This window comes from Brachyistius frenatus, unplaced genomic scaffold (genome assembly GCF_029030835.1).
Source record: "Brachyistius frenatus isolate BFR_SWC_R1_liver_20210118 unplaced genomic scaffold, ASM2903083v1 Contig_134, whole genome shotgun sequence".
In the NCBI taxonomy this organism is placed as follows: domain Eukaryota; kingdom Metazoa; phylum Chordata; class Actinopteri; family Embiotocidae; genus Brachyistius; species Brachyistius frenatus.
Genome location: NW_027210733.1, coordinates 211,929 through 226,904, shown reverse-complemented (window position 1 = coordinate 226,904; position 14,976 = coordinate 211,929). Strand labels below are relative to the sequence as shown.

The window sequence follows — 14,976 nt, the reverse complement described above, 5'->3', positions numbered from 1 at the left end:
TATCATTTTGATGTTATAGTAAATGAAAAACACTCTGGCCTTCCAATATTGTTTAATATTCACTAGAACTGCTTTCGAAGCACCCTGAAAACAAAACACAAGTCAATTCTTATAAAACATATATTATACTGTGGGACTGAGTAAGGGCCAAAACGAGTCACGGTCCCAAACTGAAAGAGAGGATGTAGCACAAAATCACTTAAATTTGACAGGTCTGAAAATATTATTTACGTGGGTTTTTGACATAATTGTTTCTTAATATTTCTTGCTTTTGTTTTCAGTGAACTTAACTCATAGTTTATTGGGAAAGAAAAAAAAAGTGTTTTCTGTCAGCATAGTCTTTTCTCTGGTAAAACACAAGCAGTTGGACTTTTGTATTACTCAGCCCCTCTGAGTTGCTGTAATCTTGTAATATGACTGACAATCTGAAATTGCATCCTTAACAACAGCTGACGAAGAGGAGGTCTGTGTGTACAGCATGCGGGAAAAAGCAATGGGGACGCTTGTGGAGCGCCAGGTGTTTTCAGAGTAGTGCCATCTGGCCGCAGCGGAAGCAGCTTCTGAGGCAGGTGCTGCAGAACGGGAGAGAAATTTACGCCCTCTGTAACTGCTCCTGTCGGCTCCTGATGATGCACTCTTTCATTACACTGAACATCTCCGTGGAGGAATGTTTCTAGTCTTGTCACTTAAATCTGTTACTTTATTGATCCCTCCTTAATAATTTTGTTCCTCATGAGCGGAAATGGGCAGGAGAGTGATGGCAACACTGAAGAAGTCATGACATCCTCTTTAAATCTTGTGATTCATTAAAGTCTATGAGACACTTGGTCGATCATTATAAACGTTTAAATACAGCACATTTAGACTGTTGATTGATTTGTGTATAATCGCCTTGGGCCACATGTTTGAAATTAAAGTAAATTGTGACATTTCAAACTGGATTTTTAGCCTGTTGTGACCATATGAAGATGAGTACATATGCAAAGTGATTACTGTACTAAATCTCTGAGGAATCACCACTATACATGTTTCTTCCTTAGTGAGTAGTGGCTTGCAGAAGAATCCTGCTGCCATCAGCTGGTATAACCTGCAAAGACACCACTAAGCCTTGCATTAAACTGTGATGTTCTCTGCTCTGATAAATTAATATTTTAGGCCATTGGTTTGCCAGATATGTAGCCTGTGTGCCACCTGAAACAAAGCTCAGGTCAGTTTCACTCCATTTTACTGCCTCGTCTGAGAGAACAGTCCAAACTAAAACCTGCTCTTGGTAAATTGTCAGAGAATTGGATGATTAGACCTGGGTATAAATAATTAAAGTCAAATTGTAATATTGGATTTATATGGCTCTATCACACTTTTTAATAAAACTGAGTTACACACATTCTTATGAACTCTCTTACTTGCAAATGCTCTTTTGGGGTTAAATATTTCAAAAGATAGAGAGCACATGAATATTTCTCTGGCTGACACGATGATCCGTTTGTCAGAGGGACCCTTAAACTTTAATTCTAGGACCACAAAATTACATTATGAACTCTATAAAGTCTAAATGAACCTGAACTTTGAATACAACACACAGTTAAATCCAATATATTTCATGATTTAGGCTATCAAGGCCTTATGGAGTTTTAGTTTCCTGTCTAATAAGTTTGTGGTTAACATTTCTTATTGACACTATGACCACAAAGATCCGGTGTGCCTGTCGCCGATACTCTCCAACAGTCACTTAAAACATCCCAGAAATAGACCCTCCCTTCATATGCATTATAATACTCAGTAGTGTTTCAATCTGATTGAGAGAGATGCTGATTTATTTATATGTTCATTTTGGAATCTGTAATTTGTGATGCTTTTGAACTGTACTGGTTTATATTGAGAGGTGTTGCTAATATTTCAGTTCTCCTATTTAAGTGAACTGGGTTGACAAAATATTAAGAACACCTTAAGATGACCCAGTGCAGTTTGAAGCACCATTAATTGCATTCTCCAAAATGACCATTGAAATACAAAAAGTGAGAAGTTGACAAATATATTTGCTTTAAACTACTCTTACTCAATTTACTTTATAAAATTAAATAATGTATTATTTGTCCACAAAGCCTTAAGGGTTATTCAATTGAATTAAGAGCAATATAAAACAGAGGAGGGAGAAATTGCATGAGCAAGTTCATGTTGCATGTTGCTTTGACTGAGGAGGAACAATAAGACAGGATGAGCTGTTGTATCAATTAATTAAGATACAACCATCTTTCTGTGGGCAATTAGCTGGCAGAGAGGGTAAAGGACATGGCTGGAAACAGAAATTATGCCAAGTGGAGTGGTCTTGATTGCTTTGCTCATTCGAGAAAAACAAAAACAAAACATAATCTGCATTTGAAATAAAAACACTAGAGGGACATGAAGTATCATGTTCTTACTCTATACTGAAGAGAAGCCTAAATGGGAGTCTGTTTGTTCAATGCTAACCTCATTCAGAGGCTGAGATACTTGGGAAATATGTTTTTCCACAGACAGATGAATACACAGTAGATTTATCTAGGACTGTTTATTGGAAGGCAATACAAGGGTGGGTGGGGGGGGGGGTCATATTTTTCAGTAAAGTGTATATTATTCGCATGCCCAAACACTACTACCATTAGTGCTATATCATGATACCCTTGTATTCTGTGCAAGACAGAATATGAGGGTATCAACTTAAACATCTACCTTTTATGAAGAGTGGACTAACTCATTAATTTATGGCACAATTCATGGCCATGTTTGGAGGTGGTGGCAAGATTTATAAATAATGTTACACATGTCATGTCAAGTTTTTTAATGATTGCACAAACAACTTCTGCTTTCCAGTCTGTCTGATTTTGTTTTGCATATGTAGCGCCCCCCAGTGGTAGATTTCGTTGAAACTTTCAGGGTATGTATCAGGTACATATATGGACACATTCTGCAGGTTTAGTGATGACTGGCACAACAGTTGTTGACTATCAACAAGTTTTATGCAACTTTGGATATGCTGGGTCCAAAAATCATTTCGGCTACAGAAACTTCTCTAGCAATCGGACCTACGATATAAGAGGAGGAGTCAAATACTATATGTTAGTCCACGAACATAATCCAGCGGTCTATGAACGCCGCTTCAGAGCTGGAAACGACCTCATGAGGACGCGGGTTCGAGCCCCGCTCAAGGTAATCCACACGGTTCACGGAGGGCGAGTCCCCCTTAGGTTAAACCACACGGGTTTGCATTGTAAATGCAGTCATACTAATACCAAACCAAAGACCAACAATAATACAAAACAAAAACCTTAATACAAAAATAATAATCTATAACAAAAAGTAAAGGTTGTCTACATCTCCTTGGATTTCTGTCCAAACTACTTTATCCCATTAAAACATTTTAATGCCATAGTATGACTTTTTTTTTTTTTTTTCATATTCCAGACACATATTATTGTATGTCAGTGGTGCAGTGGTTAGAGCAGTTACCTCGAAGTGAGAAATAACTGAGTTCAATCCCCACTTGAGGCATGCATGTCAGTTCAGAAAAAGGTCATACTCCAAAAAAATGATAAAAAATAAATTAAACAAAGAAGTCATATTATAGGATATTGTCCAAAAAGTGACCCAAAAGTCCATTTTTGTAGATAGTATTCGCCAGGGCGATTGGGCTAAGTTTGATGTTTTCTCCGTTTATGCTTAAGGTCAAACGATTCTCCAAACCTCATGAAACTTTGCACATGTGTCAGGCACCAACTTTTATGAGTTTTTGAAGATGTTAAAGTAAAAGAAGAACAAGGAACGAGATCGTGCTGCACGTTGGGGAGCCGGCGGCCCCGACCCGCTGAATCCCCGATGAGCAGCCTTGCCAGGGCCCGCATATCACTGCTTGCAGTTTTAATTAGGCTTTATTTTTGTCTTTATTATTATTGGTTGAGTTTGGTTCCTTTCTTTAAAATATACTCTCAGGACATATTAGTTTACTATGTCTGTACAGATGCTGATCTGACCTATGGTGTGGAGCACTTTCACTTTCACCACTGGAGTTTCAAGTCAACTAGTTTTTTTTATTATTATTTTTTATTAGATGTTAACGGTGTTAGACAAATAATTACTTCATAGTATTTATAGAAGTTATGTCGGAGCTTTTCTTGGAAGACATCAAACCACGGTTAAAATAAGATCAGCCTTGTCCTAAGAAATGGGATTTATGGCTTAGCATACGTAAATAGCCTATATACATTAGACACGCTGATCATCTCCGAGAAACAAGAGACGATAATATCAGTTTGCCCATATTTCACTGTCTGTACGCCTCGTCCACTGAACGGAAATGATGCAAGTAGATGTAAAAGGTCTGGATCTTTCCAGACTTCACCTGTGTTTTTCTAAGGGCCGTGTTTTGAAACCACGCCTGCGGGTGACGTATGACGTACGACGTACGACGCGTGACGCGTTCTGTCGTGGGAGGAGCCCGCGTGACACATCAAAACCCGATGAAAACAAGCTTCGGCGGCTAACAAGACGGCGGCGCGGAGGGATTTACGGTCCAGCTGCTGACCGGGAGGAACGACGAGGTCGGTCAGAGTCGAGCTGGGCGGTTTTGAGATAACGTCGTTGTCTCCGATTGTGACACGGACCGACAAAGGAGACCGAATCCGGTGAGTAAACATGAAGCCTTGAGCTACGATTAGCCGTGAGCTCCTTCTAGCTCGCTCAGTCACATATACAGAATAACACCGGATTACAAAACCAGCGTTCATATCCGGTGGTGCTGCGTTTTAGACTTTTAGATGTGCAGCACATGTTCTTGTCTTCACCCACTTAATCAAACCTTTTTCAAGACGAAGGGTGGCTTACGTGTTGCTCGTTTAAGCTACTCAAAAGCTAACTAAGTTATTCTTCTCTTACCTCAATATGCTGTCAGTATTATAATCTTCAACGAGGTTTACTGACTGGAAATGTCTCCCGTCGTGTTGAATTGTCCCAGGAAAAGTTTTTTGTTTGTTTTTTCTGTTTGTCTGCAAACAAACTGTTGTTGATGACGTAATCGAACCAACACTAATCGCGTAAATTAGCCTAGCCGTGGATGTGGATGTAAAAACACGTGACTCATCACTGATACCACGAAGTGACATCAGCCTGCGTTGCTTTTTTTTTATTTTTTATTATTATTATTATTATTATTATTATTTGGATCACCTGAGCTGTGCTCTTGTTTCGTCCCTCAGGTCGTGGGTTCGCCTCAGGACAGACAGTTATCCGAGATGGAGTTTCCGGATTTAGGAGAGCACTGCTCGGAGAAGACCTGCAAACGATTAGGCAAGTACCGTTTGTCATAATAATAATAAAAAAAACCGACCTGGCCTCCTGTTTGTTCAACTTGCTCAATCTGATTTGAAGCTATACAAAAAAAAAAAATTAAAAGGAAAATCTCTTTGACAATCCAGATTTTCTTCCTATGAGATGTGACGCCTGTGAAGACATTTTCTGCAAGGATCACATAACCTATGCAAATCACAAATGCACATCATCCTACAAAAAGGTAAAGGCTTTACTTCATTGTTAAAGCATTATTCATTTTACGTAAACCATGCTTTGAATAATGTGTACGTTCAAAAATACAGATTGTATCAGATTAGATACATAAATAAATAATCCCGTGTCATTTAAAAAAAAAAAAATTGTTTTAAACGTTGCTTGTCTCCTGCTTTTTAAATTTCATATAGGAAAGATTAAATTCAGTTTTAACAATAAATAAACCAATGTAAAGTATTGATAGTGCCTTCTACATCTTATTGTTAGGGTTGTTAACTATTGACTGCAGTAGTGATGGTAACAGCTGTTGAGGGTTTTTAATCGTGTCTTTTATTTAATAACTAAATTTGATGCTTTTGATCTCATACTTTTTTTTCCCTGTAGGATGTCCAGGTCCCAGTATGCCCTTTGTGTAACATCCCCATCCCCATCAAGAGAGGGGAGATGCCTGATATTAAAGTCGGTGAACACATTGATCGGGACTGCAAATCAGACCCCGCACAAAGAAAGAGAAAGGTTTGTGTCAAACTGACGTGTTTTATCTCAAATTTAAGGACCCGGTGGATTTCAACACTGTTCAACTTATCTACAAAGTAATAAATCAACAATTGCCTGCTGGTATCCAAGTGTTGTTCCAACTGAGAGACACAGTTCACATAACCTGAGAGCAACCTACATATTTAAGCAACCTCCAGTGAGGACAAATATGTGATGGATTTGTGATTCCTCTGTTATGCATTAGTTTGTTTTCGTGTATTATGTCCTTGTTAGTTTTTGTGATTTGAGTTATTTGTTATCAAATCTAGGATTAGTACAAGGGGGTAGGACTAGAAAAGTTGTTGAACTTATTCCTGCCTCTTTTGAACATGATTTCTCATTTGGCTGTTGTTTGCTCATGTAAATGATGTTTCTTTTTTTTCTTTTCTTTTTTTGGTTGATTTGCTTTTATTGTTTATGCTTTTTCATGTTTTTCTTCTTTCTTGTCCAACAAAATTGATTGGAATGTTTGAAATGATTGACTGTCAGAATCGAATCAACAATAACAGAAGATGTTTTACTTTCTTTCAGATTTTCACTAATAAATGTTCTAAAGGAGGCTGTAAACAGAAGGAAATGATGCGAGTCACATGCGACCAGTGTCATCTGAACTACTGTCTTAAACATCGGCACCCACTCGACCACGATTGTAAGACTGATGGGAATCCTCTGTCTAAAACAGGGTGGGTACATTCCCACTACACATTGTGATATTGTTGTCCTTTCATCTGAAATATGAGTGTGGGCTGTTGACTTATGTTATTGTTATTGTTTACCTCAGACACGCTGCTGTAATGAGGGCCCAAGGCGCTTGCTCCACCTCTGCCTCTGGTTCTAGTTCATCTGGGTCAGGACACTTTCGACCTGTTTCTAATGGTGTGAGTGCGAGCATCAGAAGTCACAGCACTGGGTGAGCATTTCTACAGAATATTGATTTTTTTTTTTTTTTTTTTTTTTTTTTTAACGTGTCAGAGAAAATGCTGAATGCAGTCACTTTTCAACCTGAAATACTTCCTGGCTTCATTTGTTTTCCTGTTTTCGTTTCCCAGCGCCGCCCAGCGGATTCCTACTTCCGTTTCCGCTCAGAATGTAATCCCACCATCAGCATCTTTTCAGGCCGGCATGGTATGAACATCGTTGACACGTCACCGCCTCATTAGAATTACAATTCCCGAATGGTAGGAAAATGTATTCCTGACTGTGCTGTCGTTGTAGACGGAGGAGCAGGCTTTACAAAGGGCTCTGGAGATGTCTTTGGCTGATTCGAGGCAGACAGTTCAGCCGGACCTCAGGTGGGCACACTCCATGATAATCCCAGAACTATCCCGTTCTGAGCTTCACATCACTTCAAACCGCTGCTGTCAGTGCGGCGCGGTTGGGAGTGGGGGAGTGTTTTTCCCACTGACCTTCAGCTTAAAATAGTGAAAACGACTCACTGAGTTATGACGGGAGGGCGGGGGGGGGGGTAGAGTTTAAACCGTGTTGAATGAATCTGAATCAATAAATAAACTTGACAGCAGTGCTCTGGTGCACAGGAGGCTGTCAAGACTCGGTTCAGAAACAGGAAAAGCAGGTGATGATCCTCAAACAAACATCAGATCAAAAAAAGGGAGCGTCGCTCTCAAGTTCACTGTCGGTATAGTGGGAAAACTTTGTGTGTAAAGATTAACCTCCTTTTTTTTTTTTTTCATTTGTACACAGAAACTTTCTGTGTATTTTACTTCATATTGTTTATAGAAATTCAATTGATTCATGCAAAGTGCAGAGGGAGGTTTGAAATGTGTTCTGTTTTTCTAGATGAACTCGGCAGACAACATTGTGGGGATGACTCGATGTTTTTACAAAAGATTTACATCGAGATTTTTTTTTAATGAATAATCATCAGTAATGTTCACATAATGACGAAGTGAGTAAAAGCAAATAATAGACGAGTCTGGTAAGTTAATAAAATTCCATTACTGTAACGCAGGCTGGAAAACCAGGTTATGATAGCACTTGCGTCAGTTTACAGTAATATCATATCCAGAAGCGAAGATGATATCTAGTCTCATAACACAATATCGATATAATATTGTGATATTCCCCAGACCTACTTTACGTGTCAGATGTGCTAAAGAGTACAACATGTGCTCGGTGTTTGGGAGAATTGGAACCAAGTGTTCTCTTCTGCAACATCCTCCATGGTGATTAAACATTTTCTAACACTGAGATCGGCAGGCGTTACGGGAATATCAGCCCTCTTGGGAAAATGTCGTGGTTGGCAGATTGCCTTCGAGAGCGAGTCGGTGTGTTTGTGATGTGAATCTCATCTCAACTCGGTAAAATAGAAAGCAGTGTTATCTGTTATGTAGAGACTCAACGGGGGAGATGGTTTGATTATAAGATTTAACAAAGGAGGGAATGAGCTCTGCTTTCTATTAGTGGTGTGAACAATGACAACAAATGTTGTTTTGACATTTTTCTTGGAATGGTTTCAAGAGAATGTGAGTTACAGCCCACCTCGCTGTTTGTTTTACTTAACAACAGATTTTATGAACCAGTAACGTTAATCTACAAAGACAATCTCACCACGGGACTGTTGTGCAATTTGCAATTTAAAAAAGTCCACCGCAGATACAGCGTGGACCTCATGTTGAGATTCCTGCCGCTGTTCCCAAAGTCAAGAAAGAATCTCATGCGGTGTTTGGATACAAATTTTAACTATAAATAATTTGTATTTTCTGACAGCGATGAGGTAGCACAGATTTTCCCTTTTTTTGTTTGTTGTTGTTTATTTTTTCTCTAAGGTTTTTGTTGTTTGTGTCTCAGCCCTCAGGAGCAGGAGGATCTGGCTCTCGCTCAGGCGCTCGCTGCCAGCGAAGAAGAATACAGACGCCAGCAGCAGAGACAACAGGTACCCGGAAAGCTTAGCCATCAGTAGCATGCTAACAGGAACGCATATAGGTACAGTGTTGTCATGGCACCCCATCCTTTGAACTTTCCTTATTTGGCAGATGATAGCCTAATTTGCCGTTTTAATAAAAAAAAAAAACAAATGTAATCATTATTTCAAATGTATGGGTGAAATAACACTGTGTTTTCTCTTTGTGTAGGGGAGAGAGTCCAAACCTTCCAACTGCAGCCTTTCTTAATCTCGGACAGCCGTCTAGACTTCCAGCTCTGCTAATTATTTACTAGAAACCTCACATGTGAGATTTCAATACCCAGGATTGTTCAATAAAGACACACTCTTGGAAATTGCCGAGACATAACCGCCTTCTACAGTATAAGCACATATACTTTCCAGCAGGATCTGTCATTTTTACTAATGATTTGCTCTGTACATATTTTATATGCCGATCATGATGAAACCATTATATTACCATTCAAATTAATATTGAATAAATTATGTGAAAAGTGCACACTGAATTTTGAATTGGTTTGTTGATTCAGATTTGATGACACACTTTCACTAAAATTCTGAGCGGGGAGGCCTTTTATTATGACAAATCAGACAGTCCATTAGAGCTGTGATGAGGAATCATCAAATGATTTATTCAGCTTTTCGGCAGGAGAAATTAGGGTTGCTTAAATGTGAGCCAGTTTTCTAAAAGTATTGTATCTTTGTGGGTGAAGTATGTACTCCATACTCCACGGATTGGGAATATTATTTTATTATTTCTACAAACAGTTGATAACTTGTACTCAAATTTACAATGCTTTGGCCTTCAGACCTCGATCAAGCACAATAAATCCCATTTAAGGTCGTACCGAACATTCATAAAACGATTACAAGTGATCAACAGGATGCCTGATTTTTCTTTGGTTCTTCCACTGTCACTATTTAATAGTGCGCACTGATCTATGAGACTTTCTGTTGGGCAAGAACTTCATAGTACTTATTGTTTCCAAACTGTAAACCACTAACAAAGAGCAGATATTTATACGTATGATATTGTTTAACAGAAAATTATTCAGCAACAACTTTGATAATCCAGAAATTCTTACGTCATTTATCAGTAATTCAGTGGCAGTCATCTTTGGCTGCAGTTCATGTGTTGCAGTAGAAGTTATTTAGGGTTTGTACAGTAGAGGGCAGTGAGGCATTAGAGATGATACTCAGTCTTTCCACAGCTGCCAGGATGATTATTTTCACAGCTGTTAGTTAGAAAAGAACTCTTGTTTTGCTCATTTCTATTCTTGCAGATATTCAATTGTCATGAAAAATCGGATGAAGTCTTTTGTTCTCATATTTTTGCCTTTGCTTCTATTTGCATGATGAGCAAATAGGACAGAAACTCAGATGAGCTGTTTGATATGTTCAGCAACAGTTGAAATGCCGTGTTGGAAAAAAAAGTGTTGTGACATTTAACTGATCAAATACATTTGCATAATAATATTTGATGAGAACAGCTGAAGAACGTACAGCTGCTGAATGAGACCTCTTCAACCGGCTGCAGTATCATGTGTCACAAAAAAAAAAAAAATCTAATCAGATGCGGGTGATGTGGGTACCGCAGTCAGTTCACACTTTTCCTGCGGCTGCATCTCTGACATTGTAGTTGTGCAGTGACTCGCATCTTATAACAAACTTAAATTCTTCAGCTTAATATATATTCTGATCGTGCTTCATTTGTAAACACGGATGATCTGATCAGTTGTGGCATCTTGCTGCATTAATTTGCATATTCATGAGAGAAGTCATTTTCAAAAGTATTAGATTCTTTGCACAGAGTTTGGGGCTCATATTTATACCTCTCATCTGCCAACCCAGTGTTTGTGAGCATTTTGTAAGCGTGAAACTTACACGCATGTAAATGTCTGTCTAGGCGCGAAAGTTACACATTTTACATGACTCAAAGAATGCAGTAAGTTTCATTTCCGTGCACTACAGTAAAACATGTAAATGTCTCCCATTTTTGCTGTTGTGAACGGGCGTGTCTATTTCAAGCTTTGCCGTGAATCCGGGTTGCACATTATTGCATAATAGCATATTGTTAGCATACAAATGAAATAATCTGCTGGAAGATTTTGGAGAATCATTTTAGCCGATGCAGATATCGTATTCCAATTTCATTGCAATAACTTCCTGTCTCCAGTCCTCAGCAGTGGAAGTTGCTTTCTATACCACAAAGTAACGCAGACAAACAAAACACTTTGTACCTGCCCTGAGTTATTAACATACAGTGTTAGTGACTGCAGACACATCTGAAAGTGTCTGTAATCATGAAGAGAAACACAAATGACTTCAGGATTGCTGCATAACACTGTGAAACATAATTGTGTTTCCCTGATAAGATGCAGCAGTTCTTTAGTGGCCTCAGTAAAAAGGCTTCTCAATTATCAAGAGTAGGAAATCTGCTGACTTCAGTAGATACAAATAGAAGTTTTAAATAATGCAGGCGGCAGAGAGGCTGTTTCCACTGAAAACTAGCACGGTTATCAAAGTTATTAAATTAGGTCAGTGGAATTATATCCCAATAAATCACCCACAACTCTCATATTTTACTAAAATATACTCGCATAGCAGACCAAGCCTGTACACGTTACTGTATTTGAATAATGTATTCTGAGTACAATTTTATAGAGACAGAAGAGAGAGGGGAAAAAAAGAATAGATTAGAAATTTGCTTTGTGATAGTTTTAAAGATCACCTCTCTGGGTGTAGAAAACTGAGGCTCTGACTTGTTTAAGAGAGGCTTCTTCCACCTCTGATGCCTCTTGTCTCTGCAGATTTTGAGTCCAGATCGTGATGAGGCGTACACGTCCGATGCACCTGGTGCCTGTGACACAACAGCATCCAGCATTCAGGGAGCCAAACAAGGTATGTTGTTAATCTCAGTGGTAAACAGCGAGGACATGATCTCCTTTGTGTCGTTTGAATTAGCTTGAGGATGCTTCAAAGCTTTCTGACTGATTGCGTTGACAACCTGTTTCTGGATGAAAGGCAAAGATGCGCTGTGTGTGGGAAGACAATGATTGAGTCCTGCTGGCCATGAAATGTGACAGTGAATCCAGTCAATGTCTTTACAGTGAGTTTATCACATGACCATGCACTGGTCGTGTTTTGTCATTCTTCACCATATCTGCTTGCTCTCATGTCAACAGTTCCTCCTGAGGCGCTGCAATTCTTTACTGTCCCTCTCCCTCTACAGTCCATGTGTTTAAATTACATTCTGGAATTATTACTTAAATTCCTAAGCTCATGTTCCACATATTAAGTCACTAGAAATAAACAATCACCAATTAAATCATAAATTAACATAAATGTGCTCACATTTTTGGGTGTGCCACAATGCATTTCTTTACATATTTTGTCAGTCTATTGCAATTATATAAAAAATAAAAAAAATTAAAAAAAATTGTCTTTATGGCAAAAACACTATAATTTTAGACAAAAACGTGACTGAAAGTTTACAAAAAGCTTGTCATGCTATGAAGAGTGGTCTGGTCGAAATGGTTACATATTTAATGAATGTTACTGTAAAAAACACAAAATTACATTCACGACATACATGCAACATTTGTCGGTCCTACATGTGGGGCCATGCTTTGTTTTTATGGCCTAGAAAGTTTAAGAGGAGCCACAGAGCTTTAACATGACTCCAATTTCCCAGTATCACAAGTGTCATTTCACAGCACAGCAGGGAACCAGGTGAGAGGACCAGAATTGTGTAAGAGTTGTGAGGCATCAGGCTGACAGCGGAACAAAAGCTTCTGCTGAAAGTACACAAAAATAAACGAGTTGTTTGCCAGTGCACAGCTGAGATGTGCATTTTCATAAGTAGCTTTTCAGGGAATTTTACATAATTTATTGCTGTGGGAACACAATGGCGTGTGTGTAAAACAAACTCACTGTTGCGAAGTGCTCCTGAGGATTTTGCTCCAGTAAAACCAGATGGTTAGCAACTATTGAGTGTGTTCAACTGCTCAAACATGCATTTACTATACATGAGATGCCCAATTAGTTTACCAGCAGCACCAGGGCTACTGATCTGGCACAAATAGGCCATAAACCCCACGCAGCCGACACAGTTGGCACCACCATACTTTCTGTAAGCTCACTTGGCGCTGTTGGTAACTCATTATTTTCACAATAGTCAAGGCGCAAAACAGAAAATCGTCATTTTCAAATTAAAAACATGAACAAGAAAACACTGCGGTATTATCAGCAGCAAGCTCAGCGAGTTCAGCTCGAACATACCGCTAAAATATTTGCTGCTCTTTTTCTAAGAATGACGTGTCCTTTGTGCTTTTAGATATTAGAGATGAAAACTGAAGTGCAAGAAGACATTAATTAGTCTTTCAGCACTGAGAGCTTGTTGTTCAGTGAGAGCTCAAAAGCTCATAGGAAGTATTTTATTCAGTGTACTTGACTCTCATTGAAGTATGTAAATGGGACAGACTGGAGGAGAGGTTTCGGCTGAGTGTTATTTCCTCCCCATATATAATGCTTCGCCACTGAACAGATGAATGTACAAGGATAAAGGATGTCAGATGCGGACCACAGTAAAATATAGTCGTTAGCTCTTCTGTCAAATGCACACATGAGGTCAAATATCAAGAGAGGTCAACGGGGCAATTAAAAAAAAAAAAAAAAAAAAGGCACAAATAGAAGGTTCAAAATGCAGTTTTTAAGTTATATTCTCCAGTAATTAGGTTATTAAAAACTAACTCAAGTCGTTTTTTTTTTCCCATCAAAATCAGCCCAAGAACAAACTTACAACATCCTAGAGGATATAAAAAAAAAAAAAAAAGTTCTTAAAAGCTCAATAGCAGTCCAAAAAAATACCCCAATATAAAGTACAGTGTTCCTCTTCTAAGAGTTTGTTTCACTTGAACATCATTTCCTGAGCGTAGGTGCTCTTTTCAAAGCACGTTCAGCCAGCTCCTTCACGCCATGTTCTCTCTGTCCCTCTGCTCCCTTCATTCTGCTCGTCTCGAGTTCCCAGATCCTGCTTTAATTGGGTGTCTTCAGCATCACACCTGTCTGAATGGGGAGGAATTCTGGGAGATGTAATGTGTGCAGCAGCGGACGGCTAGTGATGTGGCAGCTGATCCTGAATGCTGCTCCGTAATTACAGTTTTAATGTGTGTTGTAGTAAAGAACAAACGTATTTGTTCCTCAAATTTTGTAGAAACATATATGTAAACATTGAACAGACCAGGCTGCAGCACTTCGAATCAAACAAGCACCAACTCTGTGAGCACTTAGATTTTAGGGAATAAATCAGTGCAAGCAGTCATTTCAACAATAATAGCTCTGAGTTTGTGAACATTTTTTAAAAGTTGACTCATTTAAAAACATATATGCACTTGATGTTCAGATTTGTACAAATTATATTACAGTGACACGTACTGTAGTAAACAAACAGTATGCAAAGCAAAATGGCTTCTTAGGCCTTCCTGAGCGCTGTCTATTTTTCCCCTTCACCTTCCACTAATTGAGTCGTGTTCTTTTGTACTGTGTCTCTCTGCTCCTGCTTGTAATGATCTCTACTTCTCATTTTGCCAACACAGTCATACTTCAACAAGCCCAAGGACACAGGGGAGTGTCTGCTTTGACGCAATCAATAAGGAGCCAATGCAAGTCAGTCAGAGGAGGGAAACTGGGCAAAATTTAATTATCACGGGAAAGATTAGTTTCTACAATTCATGCATGTTTTTCTCACAGAAAAATGTAAGAATATAAAGAGTTATATCTTTGAGTGTTCCAGCGTTTACATACCGTGGGACACTTTCTGGCTTTCGATTTTTAGCTGAGATAAATCTCGATCAATTTGTTGGGGTCATTGGCGTGTCAACCGTGGGTGATGCTGAAAGAGTGCAGCTGGTCACAAGAGCTCTGTCGATCTACAGCAGTCATTTCATCTGATGGGTGTAAAAGAGCCTAAACTACTGCGTTAGATATACCGCTGTGAAGCT

At 38.9% G+C, this 14,976-nt stretch overlaps 1 protein-coding gene across 1 annotated transcript; it reads left to right on the top strand.

The window, feature by feature from the left end:
• Nucleotides 1-4,468: 4,468 nt before the first annotated feature.
• On the top strand, nucleotides 4,469-9,471 carry zfand2a (zinc finger, AN1-type domain 2A). The gene is made up of 10 exons (XM_069714738.1): nucleotides 4,469-4,658; nucleotides 5,229-5,319; nucleotides 5,448-5,542; nucleotides 5,920-6,051; nucleotides 6,604-6,755; nucleotides 6,854-6,982; nucleotides 7,122-7,197; nucleotides 7,288-7,364; nucleotides 8,881-8,965; nucleotides 9,165-9,471. The coding sequence occupies exons 2-10, from the start codon at nucleotides 5,265-5,267 to the stop codon at nucleotides 9,201-9,203; spliced, it is 840 nt and encodes a 279-aa protein (XP_069570839.1). The 5' UTR covers nucleotides 4,469-4,658; nucleotides 5,229-5,264; the 3' UTR covers nucleotides 9,204-9,471.
• Nucleotides 9,472-14,976: the final 5,505 nt, after the last annotated feature.